The sequence below is a fragment of the Gigantopelta aegis genome, unplaced genomic scaffold, assembly GCF_016097555.1.
Source record: "Gigantopelta aegis isolate Gae_Host unplaced genomic scaffold, Gae_host_genome ctg3622_pilon_pilon, whole genome shotgun sequence".
Taxonomy (NCBI): Eukaryota; Metazoa; Mollusca; class Gastropoda; order Neomphalida; family Peltospiridae; genus Gigantopelta; species Gigantopelta aegis.
Window position 1 is genome coordinate 7,231 of NW_024533428.1, and position 21,367 is coordinate 28,597.

The 21,367-nt window shown below is 34.2% G+C and overlaps 3 protein-coding genes and 1 pseudogene across 3 annotated transcripts; 2 read left to right on the top strand and 2 right to left on the bottom strand.

The window, feature by feature from the left end:
* The first annotated feature begins 1,469 nt into the window (after positions 1-1,469).
* Positions 1,470-3,490, top strand: LOC121392340 (dual specificity mitogen-activated protein kinase kinase 4-like). Its single transcript, XM_041523585.1, is given in 10 exon segments — positions 1,470-1,556; positions 1,558-1,575; positions 1,837-1,936; positions 2,032-2,171; positions 2,220-2,271; positions 2,723-2,758; positions 2,761-2,846; positions 2,893-2,964; positions 3,020-3,162; positions 3,484-3,490. Coding segments are annotated over 10 exon segments (675 nt in total). The 5' UTR covers positions 1,470-1,535.
* Positions 3,491-3,834: 344 nt separating this feature from the next.
* Positions 3,835-10,720, bottom strand: LOC121392341 (dual specificity mitogen-activated protein kinase kinase 4-like). The gene is made up of 6 exons (XM_041523586.1): positions 10,716-10,720; positions 4,874-4,949; positions 4,389-4,508; positions 4,288-4,339; positions 4,041-4,246; positions 3,835-3,996 (listed from the first exon to the last, which is right to left on the bottom strand). Exons 1-6 carry the CDS (start codon positions 10,718-10,720, stop codon positions 3,835-3,837), a joined length of 621 nt encoding a protein of 206 aa, XP_041379520.1.
* A 2,716-nt stretch (positions 10,721-13,436) lies between these two features.
* Positions 13,437-14,182, bottom strand: LOC121392342 (annotated as a pseudogene).
* A 264-nt stretch (positions 14,183-14,446) lies between these two features.
* On the top strand, positions 14,447-19,678 carry LOC121392343 (regulatory-associated protein of mTOR-like). Its single transcript, XM_041523587.1, is given in 26 exon segments — positions 14,447-14,473; positions 14,518-14,631; positions 14,682-14,784; positions 14,833-14,996; positions 15,053-15,133; positions 15,192-15,282; positions 15,339-15,409; positions 15,450-15,616; positions 15,668-15,727; positions 15,772-15,872; positions 15,922-16,142; positions 16,193-16,292; positions 16,346-16,431; positions 16,480-16,590; positions 16,638-16,778; positions 16,822-17,013; positions 17,057-17,206; positions 17,252-17,428; positions 18,295-18,445; positions 18,448-18,517; positions 18,565-18,686; positions 18,731-18,832; positions 18,880-18,920; positions 18,922-19,118; positions 19,165-19,248; positions 19,645-19,678. Coding segments are annotated over 26 exon segments (2,958 nt in total).
* The last annotated feature ends 1,689 nt before the right edge of the window (positions 19,679-21,367 follow it).

The following is a 21,367-nucleotide window of genomic DNA, read 5'->3' on the forward strand; positions in this document are numbered from 1 at the left end:
TATTGATGATGTAATGTTAGATATTACCCCTATAATTAGGATGGTTATTGCAATGAAAATGGTCAAAGACTGGAAGCTACCTTTTTTGTAGCCTCTCCTTGCAGTGGAGCTGGTGTTCTTTAAATTTAAACATTTTGTGTTAGCTAGTTCTTGTATTTTAGTGTGTTATTGAAATATTATAACAAAACATTAAAAAACTCAATGACATAACACACACACTATATATAGTATTTATTAGTTACATAGACACATTGTCTATCACATGACTCAGTCATTCAGTGTTATAGGCAGAACAATAACTAATATTATGATGGTCAAGAGAACAGTTCCAATAGATATTGAGAGACGACTCAATAAACGTACAGTAATAGCTTCACTCCATGCATTACGAACCTGACCAGCAGCTACACTCTCCTTTACCTGTTAAAGGGAAGTGTTTTATAATAGACATCATACAATAACTAGACCTTGCCAGCCATATATAAGGCTACCAGACCAAGTGGAAAAAAAAAAACAAATAACAGCCATCACAGCCAGCACTGTATAATCAGGTGGAGGTGAGATAGTAGCACAGGCAATGGGTCGTCCTCGTTCCACCTAATGTATGTAAATATTATATATAAATACATTACATTATTAAACTTACCACAATAGTTGTCTGTCGAATTTGTTGTTGTTGTGGTTGGTAAGCTGGAGGTGGGGGACCACTCAAATTTGGACCAGGAGGACCATAACTGTATGGAGGAGGAGCTGCTTGAGGAGGATCTACGGAGGGAACATATTGACGTGGTCTATTTACAATGTACTCTTACCTAAAAGCTTCTGTCTGTCTTCCATGTCACTGCCTGCAATGTTGGGACTTTCCCAGTAGGCGTGGCCCTTAGCAGTTTACGGAAATATACAACCTTTGTCAATCTTGTAAAGTTACTTACTGTTTGCTACCATCATTTGCTGTTTGACTCATACACAATGCCATCCAGTAAGTTAATAATGGAAATCTTTATCTAAACTATGTTTAATATTATTTTCTTTTTTAGAAGGTAAATTTAGATCTAGAGCTGGACCTATCACTCCATTAAAGATGCCAGATCCTCCTCAGATCCAGAAGCCTCCAGAAGATCACGATGTGTAAGTAGATTTGTAGTTTATCTCATTATATATTGTTTGCTGCTACAGATTTCATGTCCTCCCTGATAAGACTACTGTTACTATTGATAATGAGGTAGTTAGATGAATGGACAGATAAATAGATGGAGATGGATGAATGGATGAATCTTTGAATGGGTGGTTGACTGGTTGGATGAATGGATGAATCTTTCGATGGATGAATGGATGGATCTTTCGATGGATGAATGGATGGGTGTATGATGAATATAATTGTTAATTAATTAATATAATGAGGGGTATTTCCCTTTTAATGTTCTAATATCCTGTTTTGTTATATTGCATAATTGATATAGACGTTTGAACTAACAGTGGATGGACTTGATGTATTAGAAGAACTTGGGCGTGGTCAATATGGGCAAGTAAATAAAATGAGACATAAAGAAACTGGAAAAAATAATGGCAGTCAAAGTATGTACATTTAATAATATGTGTTTAATTATGTATTGTACATGTAATAATATGTTTTTAATTATGTATTGTACATGTAATAATAATATGTTTTTAATTATGTATTGTACATGTAATAATATGTGTTTAATTATGTATTGTGCATATAATGTTTTAGTTTTATATTTTACATGTAATATATGTTGTGTTATACAAAGGAGTACATTCCATTCCATTCAATTTCCTGTTCAGGTTTGTTTATACTCTTTCACTCCTCTGCAGAGAATACGGGCCACACCTGACCAAGCTGAGAACAAGAGACTATTAATGGATTATAACGTTGCTCTTAGAAGTGTAGATTGTCCCTATACAATAATGTTTTATGAGCTTTGTTTAGAGAGGTAATAAAATTCATGACCACAACATTGACTCAGCATTCTTGTTGTTAATTTCATACATAAATTCCTGTGGGATTTAATGGGGAATTTTTTATAATAGGAGATGTGTGGATATGTATGGAATTAATGGACAAATCATTAGACAAACTCTATCAGTTGGTCTATAACAAATTACAAGAAGATATTCCAGAAGTTGTTGTAGGAAAAATGGCATTAGCAGTGAGTAATTATTAATAATATGATAATATATTATGATATAATTGATAGACCTTAAAGGCACTTACTTATCTTCATGATAAATTGAATGTTATGCACAGAGGTAAATGACACTATTATGGGATGGTGACTATTGTGTATTATGTGATGGTGACTATCGTGTATTATGTGATGGTGACTATTGTGTATTATGTGATGATGACTATTGTGTATTATGTGATGGTGACTATTGTGTATTATGTGATGGTGACTATCGTGTATTATGTGATGGTGACTATCGTGTATTATGTGATGGTGACTATTGTGTATTATGGGATGGTGACTATTGTGTATTATGTGATGATGACTATTGTGTATTATGTGATGGTGACTATTATGTATTATGGGATTATGATTATGTGTATTATGTGATGATGACTATTGTGTATTATGTGATGGTGACTATTATGTATTATGTGATGGTGACTATCATGTATTATGTGATGGTGACTATTGTGTATTATGTGATGGTGACTATTGTGTATTATGTGATGGTGATTGTTATCTTGTTATAGATGTCAAACCCTCTAATATTTTAATTAATCAACAAGGGAAATAAAGTTATGTGATTTTGGTATTGCTGGAGAACTAGTTAACTCATTAGCTAAAACAGATATAGGATGTCGGCCATATTTAGCTGTAAGTTGACATCCTAACATTACTAATGATTTTAATATTTCCTTAGCCTGAGAGAATTTATGGAGGTCAACATAAATATGATCATAGATCAGATGTGTGGAGTTTAGGGATTACTTTAGTGAGTCATGTGACTTCAATGTAACTGTCATGTGACCTAATTTCCTATTAATTAGTATGAGCTGGCAATGGGGAAGTTCCCTTATCCTCCTTATAGGAACCTCTTTGAACAGATGAAGTTAGTTGTTGAAGGTGACCCACCTCGTCTTCCTCCAGATAGTCAATTTTCAGATGATTTCAAAGATTTTGTTGCTCAATGGTATACAACTATTTATAATAATAATATTATTATATGTTTATTAATAGTTTAACAAAGGAGAGAGATGAACGACCTCGTTATGAAGTGTTAAATGTAGGGTCATACTCATTATTATATATTGTTTATATGACTCATTATAGGAGCATCCTTTTATATTAAGAATAGAACAGACTGTAGTTGATATGGCTGATTGGTATAAAAACTGTCCTTACTAAGGAAGCTGAACTGCCTGCTGAGGTACCACCTACATGACTAAGTCTATAAATAGTAACAGTTTGCATCTAAAAATAGCACACTCTGTCTTTCTTCTTCTTTTATTAGTGCTTAGTGTTAATCAGATTTCTGTGTTTTTATGTGTAGAATTTGATTCAAAAATTATTTTATAAAATTTGGGTGTGGCTAACCACAACCATGTCAACAAATTGAGGCAAGCAAGTACAAATGATACATGTAATAATTAGTGAACGAGTTATAATTAAATACCGTTAATTAAGGAGCACCTCCTTGGGCTTCGTCCTTTTTTTCTCTTAATATTAGTGTACCAGCCTATGACATCAACAGAATCATCATTATTATATTGCTTAAAAAACTCCATGTCTTGAAGCTGTTCATAATTAGGACGGTTTGATGAATCTTTAACAAGACTATAATATAATAAATTATTAAATAACATTAATAGTACACAGACACATACCATGCTGCTGTAAACTGTTGAAGTGGTTCAGAGAAGGTATCTGCTGGTAGTACAGGAGGTGGTCCACTGACTACAGCATTGAGCTGATCAAAAATGGTGTTCCATTTACTATACGGAAAAGATCCTTGAGCTAACTCCACCTATAATGGATATATGGATATATTGAGTATGGATACACACTTACCAATGTGATACCATAACTCCAAACATCAGACTGTATTGTATAACCTAATGAAGCACGAACTGGATCAATCCTCTCGGGCGCCATATATGGTCGACACCCAACGTCCATTGTCCTAGCAATAGAATCCACAAGTTTACCGCTAATACCAAAATCACAAAGCTTAAAGTCTCCACTAGCACTCACCAAAATATTACTAGGTTTGACATCTGAATAAAGATAATAATAAATATTATTAACAATGACTGACCTCTGTGTATAATTTTAAGCTCTTTTTGTAGAAAATGAAGTGCCTTTATCATCTATAAGTTCAAACATGAATCAATTCTATTTAAAATATCTTCTACTTACAGCAACAGTCATTTTGCCAAGTATATCTTCTGGTATACGCTCATTTAAAGTTTTATATACAATGTCTGAGACTTGAGCCATACTAGAATCTAACAACTCCATACATATCCATACATGACCCTGTAATAAAGTAAGTTAATGAGATGTATATCTGTCTGTCTTACCTCACGTAGAAGACAACCGTAAGAATGTACAATAAAGGACAAAGTTTTCCTTTTTTAATAACATCTAATTCCAACACGTTCCCATCAGAAACACGGAGATCTTTTAAAGGGATTTTCTAAAAGAGATACACATCAGAAACGTTACAGACCATACTATATTACCTTGACAGCCATATATTGTTTTGTTTTAACATGATACATTTTAGAAACGACACCAAAATGGCCTTCACCAATACTCCCTTTGTCTTCAAGATCCTCATTGCGACAAACATAGACCTAATGATTACATCATAATGACATTTGACCACACCCCTAATATACCTCATCATCAATATGTAATTGTTCCATTTCAATGCTAACGGGAAGAGGAGGGTCATTAGCAGGTGTGGGCGTAGACCTGAAAGTAATACATTTAATTATAATAAATGATAATGACAGGAGTCTATCTCACATTACTGGAGTGGGCGTAGAACTATTAACAAATCCACTAGTTGATGGAGTTAAAGGAGTTTGCCGCAAAGGCATTCTGGGTGGGCGTGGTCTTCTCGAGGGGTTAGAGGAGGAGATGTCAATATGCATTGCACCTATACATCAAGATATGAGAATAAAAGTAATAGAAAAATTATCTTCTTACTTCTCCCGGACATTATGAACGTGGCTCTCTCTAAGAGAGTCAAAAATTTGAGTCACTGAAAGTACAGTTCGATGTTTGTTTGAATAAAATAAAGGGGAGCCACCATAACTTTAATTAGGGGTGTGGTTAAAAATATCACGTGATTGTGATTCACTTAATATCTATGAATAGTAAAATCATATTTCTAAAAATTGCTATCATAAGCCAAAAAAGACGAGAATGACCGAGAAAGAAGAGATCCCAGACTGTAAGATAACTATTATTATTATTATTATCATCATACTATACTAGATCCCCCTCTCTGCCTTATCATATGGTTACTACTCAAACTGTAAATGTTGTAGTCTCTGCTACTCCTATAAGTTGTATTCATTATAAGTCATTATGTTATGTTAATTATAGGAGCAAGTATCTATTAGACCTCTGCACTATCTTTTAATAATATCCCTCTTTATTGTTTTGATGATCAGATCTTTCAGCCAGTTGACGCTAATTAAATCTACTGAAGTAAGTGTTAAGCATAAAATGACTATATCTCACACTCTACAGCTATTAGCCAAGAGAAGGTTACCCAAATTTTAACCCCTTCTTTTAAGTTTTATTGCATTCTCTTATGTAAGTAGAAGTTACATGTTGTGGATTGATAGTGTTTAGGTAAGGATTTTATTTGTTGTAACATAAAAAAGAGACAATGATACTTTACATTAGTAATATGAAAATTAATTCAATGAAAAATATTTTGACACAAGCAGACAACTAACTATACTATTTAGTGTCACACTCAGTATTACATAATTGTCAAATGTAGTTATCAAATATTGCATTAAGTTTTGGAATAGTACATGTAAGGTAGGTACATCAAGACTATCAACACTATTTGTCTGACTCTGTCTACACAGAACTTAATGCACAAAATAAATCTAAAATTATTTTTAAAAAGCACAAAATAAATCTAAATTTATTAATAAAAAAAAACCCTTGTGTGTTGCCCAAACGATTCCTACTCGCTCACCCACTCAGGCTTCCACTTAGGCTCCAGGATTCCCTGCTATTGCTAGCTGGGACCGCCACCTGGCTTGGTAACCCTCGTCTTCGCGAGGTAATCCTGGCTGGAGCGTCGCCCTAACTTAAAACCAGCCGTACGGGATTCCAGCTCTTAGGGAATGTCGCATTCAGGAACCGGAACCACAAATACACCAGCCTCATCTCGTTTAAAGGAGACTACCAGCCCTATCCTAGTCGGCCTTTCGGATACTCCGTAGAGTATGCTGGTAACCATCTCAGAGGTCTGATGCATTGCAGAACGCTGGCCCACAACACACTGGCACTCATGACTGTTTTGGTTTGCTTTTATATGTACGTCAGATTTTGTCTTCAGTTTCTTGTGGGACGTACTGTGTACGCTTATGAAATATCATTAACGGCACCTATGAATATGATTACTAGCATCGACGAACAAAATCTAAAGCTATACTTTAATGACCAAGAATAAACTAGTCCTACTTAATCAAACTAAAACAACACTACTAGTTATAATAATTTTTATCATATTTTAATTTTATAGGGCCAAAACTGCTGGTTATTACATTGAAGCAAAGCATTCAGCAAGAGAAACTAAAACAATGCAACTTCTTATTAGAATTTGTATTTAATCATCTTTATGGTTAGTGCTGTGTTCTGGACTTAAAACTGTAGAATGAGCAATAAAGAAATCGAACAAATAACTGGTTCCATAAAACTAATCACGTCGTATTGTTTTATTGGCAAAAAATGGTTGGAGCCACGCCTAACACTTGCTCACGTGACTACATGAACTGTTTATGCCAAGAACTTTATAAGAAATGACTGAGAAAGAAAAGATCATAGGCTGTAAGATATCAACTACATGATAATATTATTATTATAGTTAATATTAGATGAACCAGCTCCTTCATCATTCACTAGAGTTACCACTCAACCTGTTGTAAGAAATACTCATGTCACTCATGTAAGTTGTTTTCATTATAATTCATTGTATCTTGTAAATTATAGGGGCCAGTATCTGTTAAACCTCGAGACTATCTCCTACTATCTATATTTACTATTGTGTGCTGTTTTTGGCCAATTGGTATTATTGCTTTGATCAAATCTATTGAAGTAAGCTTCAATATAAATACATATATGTATATAATATATATATATATTAATTATATGCATGTGTGTGTGTAATATGTCTCTCGAATTCTCTCTAGACTCGCAAAAATAACCAAGCTGGTCGTTCTCCTGAAGCAAAGGATTCATCCAAAGAAGCTAAACAATTTAATATGATGGGTATTTGTATTGGCGTTGCTGTTTATATAATGGTCTGTATCATTGTCTCTTTATGTCTTATTCCAGTCTGGATTGTACTAGGCATTAATGCCTCACATTAAATTACATTCTATTGTCTTTTATATTTTTATTATTTTCAAGTTCTGAGTAATGAGCCACACCTAATGACAGGGTGGATCTCATCATTAAAGAGTTATAATTACTATCTCTTATGTGCTGGTTTTTAAACAGTATCTATTTGACCTCCATACTATCTAGTAATGTCATTCTTCACAATTTGATGTTTTGTTCAATTAGCATTATATTTACAATGTAATTTGATATTCTTCTCAAACTGTTCTTACCTTTACATAAAACCATTGTGTCTCATTCCAATCTTTATTCACACTCAGTAATATATCAAGTTTCTCTTCATAGGACAGCAAGTTTATTCACAATAGATTAATTGTGACACATCCATTTCCAGAATTATGTCCTGTTAATTATAATGTATTATCAAATACTTTTCATGTACATGTTTGGCTAAAATAATTACATGTTCTTGATAATGTAGGACAGATGTGAATCATTATCAGTTGACAGTCTCCCTGTGAGAAGCTTGATGTTCCTAGTTCTACTGGTAATGATTGTCCCATTACCTCCAAGTCCAGTATGGTTGGTTTGAAATGAGGAGTAAGGCTCCACCAGGATTACCTTCAGACAAGGATCATCATGCCCCACAATGCCAGTCTTAGCTAACAATAGCAGGGAATCCTGGATACTAAGTAATAAGGAAAAGAAGAGGGAGGGGCTGTTTATGCTAAGTTATAGATGACTCTCATCCACTCACATGATCATTGGCGTATTATGGCTGACGAAAAAACAAAGATCCCAGATTGTAAACTATACTATATGTGTATGTATTATATTATATGTGTATATCATAGATGTTACAGCTCCTCCAGCATACACTGCAGCAGTTACCACTCAACCTGCTGTAGGATATGCTCCTACTGTAAGTTGTCTTCAGTATAATTCATTATATCTTGTAAATTATAGGGGCCAGTATCTGTTCAACCGCCAGACTATCTCATACTATCTATATTTACTATTGTGTGCTGTTTCTGGCCAATTGGTATTATTGCTTTGATCAATCTGTTGAAGTAAGACAACTTTAGTAGTTGGTAACATAATACTTTCTCTCTTTAGACTCGTAATAAATATTCAATATGGTCGTTATCTTGAAGCGGAGCGTTCATCAAGAGAAGCCTAAACAATTTAATATGATTGCTATTGGTATTGGTATTGCTGTTAACATACTGGTTTGGGTTATTGTCCTGGGTGAGTATAATCCCAACTATTGCTATAGCAGCTGTTAACAGCAAAGATTAAAACTACATTTTGCTGAAATATTATTGCTATATAATATATCATTATATTTATTGTATTGACCCTGTGTTCTGTGTTTTTTATTACTTTATTGTATCAGTTTCATAGTTACTAATACAATCTAAAATTGTAAAGTACAGTAACTCTTCCACACTTAGTTATAGCATTGACAAAGAAACTGATCATTGAAACAGCTGTTAATTACGAGAAGCTAAATCTTTAAAGGCAAGATGATGCAATTTAGTAGTAGGTGGAGTTATTGTGATGTCATTTTATAATCATCGCTGACATTGCAAAAGATATGGCTGATCAAAATAGTTAGTATTTTTGTTGTAATTATTCTGTTACTTTTCTGTTTATTCAACTAGAGCAACTACTAACAGATCCACCTCCACAATATTCTGATGATAACCTCCTCTACCATCAGAAACTTATCCTGGAAAGCCTTTACCAGTAACTCACAAGTACTTGTTAATACATTAGATGGTAAAGCTATATTATCTCTCCTATAGCCAGTAGTAGCTTTTGGAGGAGAACCTGCCCCTCCTCCTCCAAAGACTATTTTGGTTCATTCTATTTTAGTGATCCTCTGTTGTTTTTGGCCTATTGGTGCTATTGCTCTCTATAAAGTCATTGGAGTATCATCTTTAGAAAATGTACATTGTAAATGACCTGTTATTCTATAGGCAAGAAGGCTGTATAATGAAGGCAATACGCAGCAGCTGAAGGTGCTGCTAAAGAGGCAGGCCAGTTTTCTAAAATTGGTTGTATTGTTGGCTGTTGTTACAGGAGTGACTTGGTTGATAATATTTGTAACATGGGCCATTGTTGGTACTACATTTGGTATTCTAGTTGCTGTTGGGGTCTTCAATAACGCCACAAGCTCCACTAAATAACATCAGAATATTATATTTTGACATATTCCATTCATATTTTAATCCTTGACTGTAAGATGTTTTATATTAAAAATAAATAATATCACTACTAGGTGTGGCTATAAGAAGATGGCTGCCCTAATTCGAGCTGGATTTTCGTTGGACAAGATCATTCAGGTCGTTATCACACAGATATCAGTTATCCTCAGTATCGACCAAGAACAGGAGAAAATGAAAATAACAAAAAGAAAACGACTTCTTTATCAAGCAGGTTAGAACAAGCCTCTAAAATTCATTCAAAATGCTAAATGCTGGCATGATCTTCTTCCATACCACAGAAAAAGAGGTATGTCAGAGAACGGTCTCTTGTTGAGGTTAGTTTCACATGACTCCACCCACCATTATATTTAGTACACTAATAGTACATTTGCAGACCAATATTTGGATAAGTTGGATCATAACAGTTAAACCAGTATGACAAGCTCATTAATGAACCCAGTAATGATTGGATATATATTACTGGATAACTGGTGCTGAGGAAGTACCTACTAATTATCAGAATGATGTGATGGACATGTTACAATATCATGCTAAAAACGTATTAAGAGAAGAACCTATTATCCAACCATCACTAAAACACAAGACCTGATAAACTGGTTTGACTAGTTTCTATGGAAATATATTTATTTGATTTATTACAGCATTTCAAAACCAATACCAATTGTAGTCCTGGTTTTAATCTAAACAATAAGAGAATCTTAATGACATCATAATTACATCATTATTTATCATACCGATCATTTGATTTGCTCTCAATGGTACAGCATAATTAATTTCAATTTGAGCCACACCCAGTCGACAATGCAATCCAATACCAGATGAAATCTTGTATCTCGTAATAAATTTGGTAATTGTGATAAATGACCTGTGAAGATAGAACCAAGGTATATAGAGATATCTAGAGATATATACTTACGACATTCTGTGAGTGTGCCCCCGTTAATAAAGGCATGGAGACGGATTCTTCTAAAGAGTTCACCACTAGTTATATGGCACTGGAGTAAACAAATGTAGTCCTGTTGCCCAGTAAGCTTCTCCTCCATAACTATATCCTTGATAATGAGGACCTACTCCCCACATTTGAAAACCTCTAATTGTAGTAGGACCTCCAAGAAAGAACCGATCATTCATTTTACTAGGACTAATGGTTTTAGTAGTCCACACCAAAATGATAAAGAGAGACCTAACACAACATTATAACAATAGAACTTCAAATATATAACATACCCAGTTAGGTAATAACCTTTATATATTGCAGTTTGCATTTCGGCTTTACTAAAGATACATCACCACCTAATCCGCAACTTCCTGTGTTAATCTCGAGTGATACCCACTAGTTGGTATAATAGGGTCATCTCTTTTATCAGTCTCCAGTACATTCTAGGGGAGACAGCCCCTGACATTAATTCCAATAATATTTCTCTTTACTTTAATAGAACTCTTCATAGTGTGACCAGCATTATGTCGTATTTCGAAAGGTACTCCATTATCAAATCCATATAATTGTCTCCATTCACATAACCAAGCCAAACAATGTTGACCTAACCAAGATGGCCACTAGATATTAATAGTAATAATAATGATGTCATAATGATGTCATAGACCTACTTGAAATTCTAGTTTGGTTCCTACTATATATTGCTGATAACCACAAGATGGTTCTTTATAACTAGTTGTAGCAATACTTGCATTAAATCTAATAAATATATTCAAATGAACGCATTATTATAATACATTACTTTCTCTCAATATTGCTATAGTGTGGTTTGCTGAATTCATTCTAATTGTCTGACCCCAGTGAGGAAATGCCGTCAATGACATCACTTGTAAGTGTTCAGCTCGTCCAAATAAATTTCTTAACATCATACTGAGGCTCTATAGTACATTATTACCATGACATCATTATGACATCACTCACTGCATCACCACTTTGTGTTCCAGCATTAGCAGACAATGACGATGTTATCATTCTTCCCTCCTTGACATTAAAGACGACGTTTACACCCTCTACATTACCAGACTCACTGCGATGAGTATCAAACTGTAATTTGACTTCTTTAAATATTTTAAGACGAGTGAGTTTGTCAACAGACTGCAATGAATGTACTAATAGCTATTATTGTGAATAATATGTTATTGGAAAGTAAAATATTGACATTACCTCTTGTAAAGTGTGGGATTGAAGGATGTCTTTAACTTGTTCCATTACTATATCATTTTTGGTCTGTTCCAGTCCAGATACTTTGACATGACATACTTTAACCGTGTAATTAATTAATTAATTAATGTTATTATAGCAGGGGTTATGTACCTCGGTGTTTTCTAATGTCTACAAGAAGGGAACATCAATAAAATTAATGACTATAAAAATAAACTGACCAGAAACTTTAGGTTCCTCTGTAGTCTCCCTTTTGATACATCAAAGTATACGGAGTTGATTTAATTTTGTCGCATTGCATTCCTGTACAAATTTCAGAATGTTTTCCGTTCACTTCCGTATAACCTCATACCCACGTGGAAGATAAACTTAATCATTTTAACCCTTTAACGACTAACATACGTTGAAGAGACATGGGAAAGTAAGTTATAAAAATTAATGTTAAAAATCCTGATGTTATCTTTTCTCCAGATATTACTGTGATTATTGTGACACATACTTAACTCATGATTCAGTAAGTTCACTATATATAGCAATACTTTTATTATCAATATAGCCATCAGTTCGTAAGACTCATAATGGTGGCGGAGACATAAAGAGAATGTTCGATTGTACTATGTTAATTGGTTGGAACACAAAGCACAATGTATTGTATTTTGTTACAAATAATTTAATTTCTTATTTTAGCTTTCAGATTAGGGATGATACGACCATTTAGCCCCAGGATTATTAGCTCCACCTGAGTCATGCCTATCCCTCCAATGGGGATGCCTCCTGGTAATATTGTTATTAATTAAATATTATTGTTAATGTTCTTAATTAGGTATGATGATGCCACCTATGGATTACCACCACGTCCTGGTATGATGCCACCTCCTGGAATGCCTCTACCACCACGTCCTCCTATGATCCCTCCTCCTGCCTCTGGTCCTCCCCCTGTATCAACTGCTGCTCCTGTATCAACCTCTTAATAAACATGATTAATTATTATTATTATGCATTAATTTTATTGAGTGCTGAGTCAGCATAACAGTTACCATGGAAACAAACTAGTGTAGGGGTGGGGCTCGTGCAAGAGATAGACAGTATGAGTCAAGTTACAGGAGATAGTCGACTGTTACCAGTGGTATACGTATTCGTATGAATCCACCTCCACCTAACAATGGACATTAGTTAGTGAATATAATGTAGAAAAAGAAAGACACATATCAAGTTAGTTCAGTCCAATACTATCAATGTTATAATAATAAATAATAATAATAATAGAACTGGAAATATGGAGTCAATAGACAGTTACAAAGTATTAGACAACAACTGGTATGTCATTGTTAATTGAAATTGTATTTTTATTATTTATTATTTAAGATGACATGTTCTGAAATAATTGATATCATGAATGAAGAAATTGAAGAAGAGAAGAAATTGTTATTAGAATTGACTACACCAAAAGAGACAACGCCCACATTAATTCCAATGACTCTAACAGTAGTGATTGATTGATTTTTTATTTTTTATAGGTTTGAAATGTTGATAAAAACTCTTTGTAACTTCTGTCATAATCTCTTGAGTACTGGCTGGTAATTCACCTACACAATGACCAGGTTACCCTCATATAGCAAATGGAGCTACAATTGTCTCAGGTGGTATAATAGTATTGTCTTCATACGACAACAATCTTTAAGAATAGAAGACCTTGACTAAAAGAGTGTTCACATCATCAATTGTTGCCATGGTTACAACTTACAATGACACAATTTCTCCCAACATAACATAGGCTCCTATACTGGATGCATTAATAATAGAGTCTTCACCAATGAATGTGTTATCTCCAACATGTAATGGATAGAATGCACCACTATAAGTGTCTTTATGACAACACAATATCAAAATATCTGACTCACCCATGAAGTAATTTTTTAAATGGTGGTGATATAATTGTTCGTTTACCTATAACACATTGACGACCAACATTAATGTTAGCTAAATCACCTCGAAATACACATTCTGATTGAACAATTGTCTAAAACAAGGAGATCACGTGATCCATAAAAATAAACTTTACTTTTCCATTAAGAATAATATTCTGACTACCACAGAGGACACAGTTACGACTAACTTTATTTCCTGAGGCCTATAGATTGTAATAATAATAATATTTAAAGGGATGATGGACTCACTGTTTCTATATACTCTGTACTGTCGTAATAAATATCTTGTTGCTCCATTTTCTTCTAATAAATGCCCATTTTCTAATAAGTGCCCACACTGCTCCTTGTGACGTCACCAAACTGTCCTTGTTCGTCTCTATAGGAGATATAACAGCTATCTCAAGACGCTGGAGACCACTACTAACTGCAGAAAGGTAATTTGTTAAGATGCAGTATCCATTAATAGAATTTTTCGGAGCTCTTAACTAATATTTTGCAAAGGGACTTAATGTTTACTTATACTTTGTAAATTTCCGTATACTAGTTCCAGATACCTGACAAATGGACAAGGACATCTTACCAGTGGAGGTGGGTGTGGTCTGTTACCATTATAGCTATATATGTATTAATAGGATGCATCAGAACTGCCTGATTGGCGATTGCCCCTCAGTTTTATGAAGAGTCGTCACATGGAGAGTATTAAGGGACTCCCTTCAATGGACGACAGCTGGAGAGTTAAAGATAGAGTAAGATCAGATTAGGATATTGCAATGACATCATTATATTTCTATATTAGCTAAAGACTTGGAGCGTGGCACTTGCATTATGTCTGAACATAGGTGTTGATCCTCCTGATGTTGTTAAGACTAATCCTTGTGCACGTAAAGAATGTTGGATTGGTAATTATTTATTTTGTAATTCTCTATTGTATTTTGTTTTTTGTATAGATCCTTTATCAATGAGCCCTCAAAAAGCTATGGAACTGATTGGTAACAATCTTCAGAAACAATATGAAAGATGGCAACCTAGAGCAAGATATAAACAGTTACTTGATCCAACTACTGATGAAGTTCGCAAACTGTGCATTGCTCTCCGTAAAATGCTAAGGTCAGTCTTTTCTCGTTATTATCAAAATTGTTATGATAACAAATGTATTTATATTTATAGAATGAAAGAGTATTATTTCATTATAATGGCCATGGAGTGCCTAGACCTACCACCAATGGAGAGATATGGGTCTTTAACAAGGTAATTCTCCATTAATTATACCATGTAAATTACATTGATTAAATGTTTTCATTTCTAGAGTTATACACAGTATATTCCATTGTCTGTGTATGATTTGCAAGTCTGGATGGGGAAACCCTCTGTATATGTATTTGATTGTTCTCATGCTGGTATATAATAACTTCATTATCTACTTAATAATTAGGAATATCCTCTTGTACTATAGGACAAATTCTTGAGTCTTTTAAACTTTTTAGTAGAGAGAGGGAGAGTGAGTTCTTTTTAGAGGTAAACCCAGTTAATTTATTAATGTAATTAGTTTATGATATATTGTTAGAATTCTACTAACCTCAGTAATTTCTCAATGAATTGTTTTGGTCTACTCAATGAGTCTATACTCTTAGCATCTTGTGGTGCTAAGGAACTTCTTCCTATGAACCCACGTCTACCAGCTGACCTTTTCACCTCTTGTCTGACTGCTCCTATCAAGACAGCTTTACACTGGTAAATGAGAGTGCATCCATTATATGGAAATAGCTGTCCATTTTTATATAGGTTTTGCTTACAAAAAATTGGAAAATTAATTCATGGTGTGACTGAAGAGATGTTAGACAAGTAAGCCCTGTATTTATTACTTTAATTTGACACTTAATTAAAAGGATACCTGGCAAACTTAATGATCGTAAGACTCCACTTGGAGAGCTAAACTGGATCTTTACAGCCATTACTGATACAATAGCATGGAACTCTCTATCACACGGTATAACATATTATAATATGACAGATCAATATTGTTCTTTTAACGATAGAGTTGTTTCAGAAATTATTTCGTCAAGATCTTTTAGTTGCAAGTTTATTTCGAAACTTTCTTTTAGCTGAGAGGATTATGCGTTCCTATAATTGTACACCAGAGTCTCATCCCTATATTCCTTCAACTTATCAACACCCATTATGGCAAGCATGGGATCTGGCTGTTGATCACATTATGTCACAATTACCTCATCTTATTGATGATACTCAGGAATATGAGGTATAATAAGAAGGTGTGGTCTTTATAACACTAATTATATTTGTTTATAGCCGAGCTCGTTCTTTCCTGAGCAGTTAAATGCATTTCAAATTTGGTTACTTAGTTCACCTGACATACGACAACCACCCACACAATTACCAATAATATTACAGTAATAAATTAATAATACTATAAATTACAGGGATGCATATAATATTTATAATAGTTTTTATTGAGTCAAGCTCATCGACTGCAAGCTCTCGAATTACTCGGTCGTTACTTAGACATGGGACCTGAAGCTGTATATGCTGTAAGTGTTACCATAGCAACAGTAACTATAGTGATATCGTTGTTTCAGGCACTTTCTGTTGGCATATTTCCGTATGTTTTAAAACTCTTAGCTAGCAAATTACGTGAGCTCCAACCTATTCTAGTATTTATATGGGCTAAAATCTTAGCTGTGGATAAAGTAAGTAAAATATTAATACTTTAAAATAATATTATTATTTGTATTAGGGTTGTCAGTCAGATCTTGTTAAAGATGGTGGCTACAAGTATTTTATTTCTGTATTAGCAGATACTACCATTCAATATGAATATCGTACAATGGCAGCATTTATATTATCATCTATTGCTAGTAATTATCTCAAAGGACAGGTAATTGATATATTTATGATGTCATTATGACATCATTAATTAGGAGGCGTGTCTTCAAAATAATGTCATATCAATCTGTTTGTCTCAACTTGAGGAGCCTAATGCTGTTTTAAAGCAATGGCTAGCAATATGTTTAGGAAGATTATGGCAAAAATACGATGCTGCTAAATGGTGTGGAGTTAGAGATAGCGCTCATGAAGAATTAACACCATTACTATGGGATGAAGTACCTGAGGTCAGTTGTCATGTGATTGGTCATGTGATCATGTTGATAATAGGTACGAGCAGCAGCAGTCTTTGCATTGGGGATGTATATGTTTAATTCCTCATCAGATGGTCGCCAAAGTAACCATGCTACCAGTATAGATCATGCTGTTGGTATGGCATTGTTTCCATTAGTATCAGATGGCAGTCCACTAGTCAGAATGGTAATTTATTACTAAAATATTGAATGTTTTAAATAATCTCTTTAGGAGCTGGTAACCTCATTACATGGTTTAATTTTACAATACGAAAGAGAATTTCAAATAGCAGCTCTTCGTTGTTCTGATACTGAGAAAATGATTCCTTCAAATTTAAGTACTTCCTTGACTCCAGGTGGTTGGATCAATGTCTTTATTGATCCCTCCTCTGAAGAAGGAGACAGAAAAGTTGGTGGAGTGTCACCTAGGCGGAGTTCATATACTAGTGGGAGTGTCCTTAGTAACGGAGACAGTATAACTGGAGGTGGATCTTATAGTAGTAGTAGTGATTCCAGTGAGGAGAGGACAGAACAGATACAGTACCACAACCAGTCCAGGGACACAGTTTTTTGGTCCTTCTGTTGTTAGATATCATGACACCTCATCTACTAGAAGTATCTATCTTCAAATATGGCGTGGTTTACAACTTATATGTGCTGACCCATGTCCTAAAGTGGCTCTTAAAGCTGGCTCAATAATACAAGGAGTACACGACAAGGTAAGTCCCTGATAATCATACAATATTATTAATATTATTATAGATTCGTCAAACATCTAAAGCTCGTGACATATCAACATCATCAGTTACACCATCATTATCAGCTCCATTTGCTAATAGTGCTACAACTGCTTCTGGTAAATCACATACACTAGGTCGATTCAAGTAAGAACAATTATATATTACTTTTATGATGTGATTGTCATGTGACTAGACCTGGATCTGGGCGTGGTATTAGTCCAGTAACTCATTATCACATGACACTCATGTTACTCCTACTACATCTTTATCATCATCTGTACTACGATTACAACAAAAGGTATGTCCATTAACTTGTTTTATATGTCCATTTTACTTGACATGTTGATAGGGAAATGATTCTGATGATGAGAAATTAGATGAATCTAGTTCAATTAATTCATTACCAGGAGGGGGTGGGGCTGGTACCTATTCAGAGACCAATTTCTATGATTGGTCTTGTAAATATTTTGCTAATTCTTTAATGAAAGTAAATCTTAGCCCCACCCACTATTATTAATTATTTTTTGTTTTCTAGCAACCAGAGGATTGTGATCGATTTAGTGAGAGTTATTTGCAAAGAGAGTTTCGTTTTCTTCGCAACCACACGATGAGAGCAGAAAGCTGTCAAATTAGTGATAAACTAGAAAGATCAAAGTTTAATGATCAAATATTTGTTAACAAAGAAACAAAACACCACAAGAATTAAAATTTCATCCTTATATTCCACAGTTGGCTGTACTTCATAAAACATCATGGAGGTAGGTGGAGCTTATAAATCTAGAATGTTTTATTTATTAATATATAGTATATGGGACGTTGAACAAGGCGTTAAATTATGTACACATTCAAATAACAACTCACATAGTAGAATAACAGCTGCTGAATTTATCAATCCACATGATATCTCATTCTTGCTAACTGGAACAGGTAAACTATTGGTTATATAGTTTGCTATGACAACATTACTATAGATGATGGTTGTGTCAGAGTATGGCGAGAATATTCAAATTTTGATCCTCCTGCTCTTGTAACAAGTTGGAGAGCATTAAATGACATTGAACATGGGTCAAAAAGTAAGGCATTCATAAATAATGCTCCACCCTTTAACCACACCTTATAGATGTTGGTATGGTGATTGAGTGGGAGCAGCCAACTGGATTATTTATATGCTACTGGTGATGTCCGCTATATTAGAGTGTGGGACACTCATAAAGAGTTAAAAATACAAGATATTGTTACTGGAGCTGAAAGTTGTGTAACAAGTTTATCATTGGACCACTGTGAACGTTCTCTGATTGTAGCTGGTTGTGGTGATGGCACAGTACGACTTTATGACAGAAGACTTCCATCATCAAACAGGTAAAATCTGTTTTGTGGTTATTGCTAGTATTGATGTCACATATAGTCTTGTACAAGTATTAAGAGAACATGATAGTTGGGTCCTTAATGTCCATATTGAACAGCCAGTCAATAACATTATTTCTATGAGGTAAGAAATTAGTTAATACTAAAGTGTTGTTTAGTGAATATTTTAGTTCTAATGGTGATGTTCGTATTTGGGATCCGAGATTCTCCCAATCACAAGGACATTTGTTACAATGCAAGGAGCTAATGTGTGTGCCTTACATTATACAGTACCTTTATTAGCATGGTAAGAATAGTTTACTAGATGCTATCTGTTATAATCTTGTTGTCTAGTGCTACTTCACATAGTTCACCAAGCTATTAGACTATATAACATCAATAATGGAGAAACAATTAATAGTATTAAATATCATGATGGATTTATGGGACAGAAAATAGGACCTACCAAGTCCTTAATGTTTCATCCTTATAAGGTAAATTTGATGCTCAAAATTTAACATTTTCAATCTTCCCTTGCTAGTTATGGATGGCTGCTGGAGGGACAGATGGATTGATCTCAATTTATTCAAGTGAGAGGAAGAAATAATATGTTTTGTATTTTATCAATCTTTATTTTGTTCTATTCTATTTCTTTTATTGTTCATTAATTAACTCTCTTCTCTCTATTATTATTATTATTATTATTATTATTATTGTTGTTGTTGTTGTGTTGTTGTTGCTATGATGTCTGGCCATTTCGTATCATAGTTAAACTTCCATATATCCAGTAATTTTTTTACAATAATGCAATAATTAAAAATAGTCTATGGAGAGATGATGGGACTTAACAAAACTTATTGTCTTAATTTTTAAAATTAGATTCTCAATATCAGACTGACCAGTTTTACTGACAAGTAATTTTACAAGAAGTTTTTAAAAAAAAAAAAAAAAAAAACCCTTGTGTGTTGCCCAAACGATTCCTACTCGCTCACCCCACTCAGGCTTCCACTTAGGCTCCAGGATTCCCTGCTATTGCTAGCTGGGACCGCCACCTGGCTTGGTAACCCTCGTCTTCGCGAGGTAATCCTGGCTGGAGCGTCGCCCTAACTTAAAACCAGCCGTACGGGATTCCAGCTCTTAGGGAATGTCGCATTCAGGAACCGGGAACCACAAATACACCAGCCTCATCTCGTTTAAAGGGAGACTACCAGCCCTATCCTAGTCGGCCTTTCGGATACTCCGTAGAGTATGCTGGTAACCATCTCAGAGGTCTGATGCATTGCAGAACGCTGGCCCACAACACACTGGCACTCATGACTGTTTTGGTTTGCTTTTATATGTACGTCAGATTTTGTCTTCATGCTATTGTGGGGCGCTATTGTGTCGATAATGAATCTCATTAACGATAGTCCTGACTCGACAATCAGAAAATTAAAACAAAAATTACATTTTTAAGGTCTAAGCATGAAACTAGTCCATTTAATAAGCAAACTAAAACAAACAACACTAATAAGTAATTATATTAAGTTTCCATAAACCAGTAATTGTATAAAATACGTGCAATAATTGTTAATTAATATTGAAACATTAGTCTATTTTAAATAACTGCAAAAAAGTAAATGAATGAATTATTACTTTAAACAATGACAATAATTATATCACTGTAGCTACAAATATAGTTTAATTTGAAAATCCCAGGTACAGTAGAAAAAGAACCAGAATCTAGTAACAGATCAGCAAAATAAGAGAGAGAGAGAAAAATATCACTCACATAAGATATCTCGTGGTACACCTAATGGTGCAGTCACAGGACCCACGGTACAATCATGTATCCATCTAGGAGGTTCCCATTTTTCCCACTATTATCTCACATTATAAGACACATCCATTACCACAATATCTTTACATTAATATTTGTACTAGGTTTAATAATAACTTCTTGAACTTGGTCTATATCCAAAGAATATTTACAATGTAATTTGATGTCAATGTGATAGCGACACTAATAAATTGAAGCATTAATAAGTTATGATAATTACAAGGGCATACTCTAACAATACTGCCTGATGTTGTAGGAGGGAGAGAGATGCTAACACGATCTTTAAGATCAATGCATTCTTCCCTAAACCAAAAATTAGCCAATGATATAATGTTCCCATTGTTTACCATCTTTCTGATTGTCCACTTGCAATCACATCATGTCTTCCAGTTGTAATAGGTATAAAATCTATAAAATCTTGTAATTCCTCTTCTCCTCTTTCTGT

What these genes read in the sequence shown, in the direction of transcription:
- LOC121392341 (XM_041523586.1), bottom strand. An exon ending in TTGGCAAAATGACTGTTGCT is followed by an intron (nt 4,340 to 4,388) that starts GTAAGTAGAAGA and finishes TTGAACTTATAG; the next exon opens with ATGATAAAGGCACTTCATTT. An exon ending in GGAGTTATGGTATCACATTG is followed by an intron (nt 3,997 to 4,040) that starts GTAAGTGTGTAT and finishes TATCCATTATAG; the next exon opens with GTGGAGTTAGCTCAAGGATC.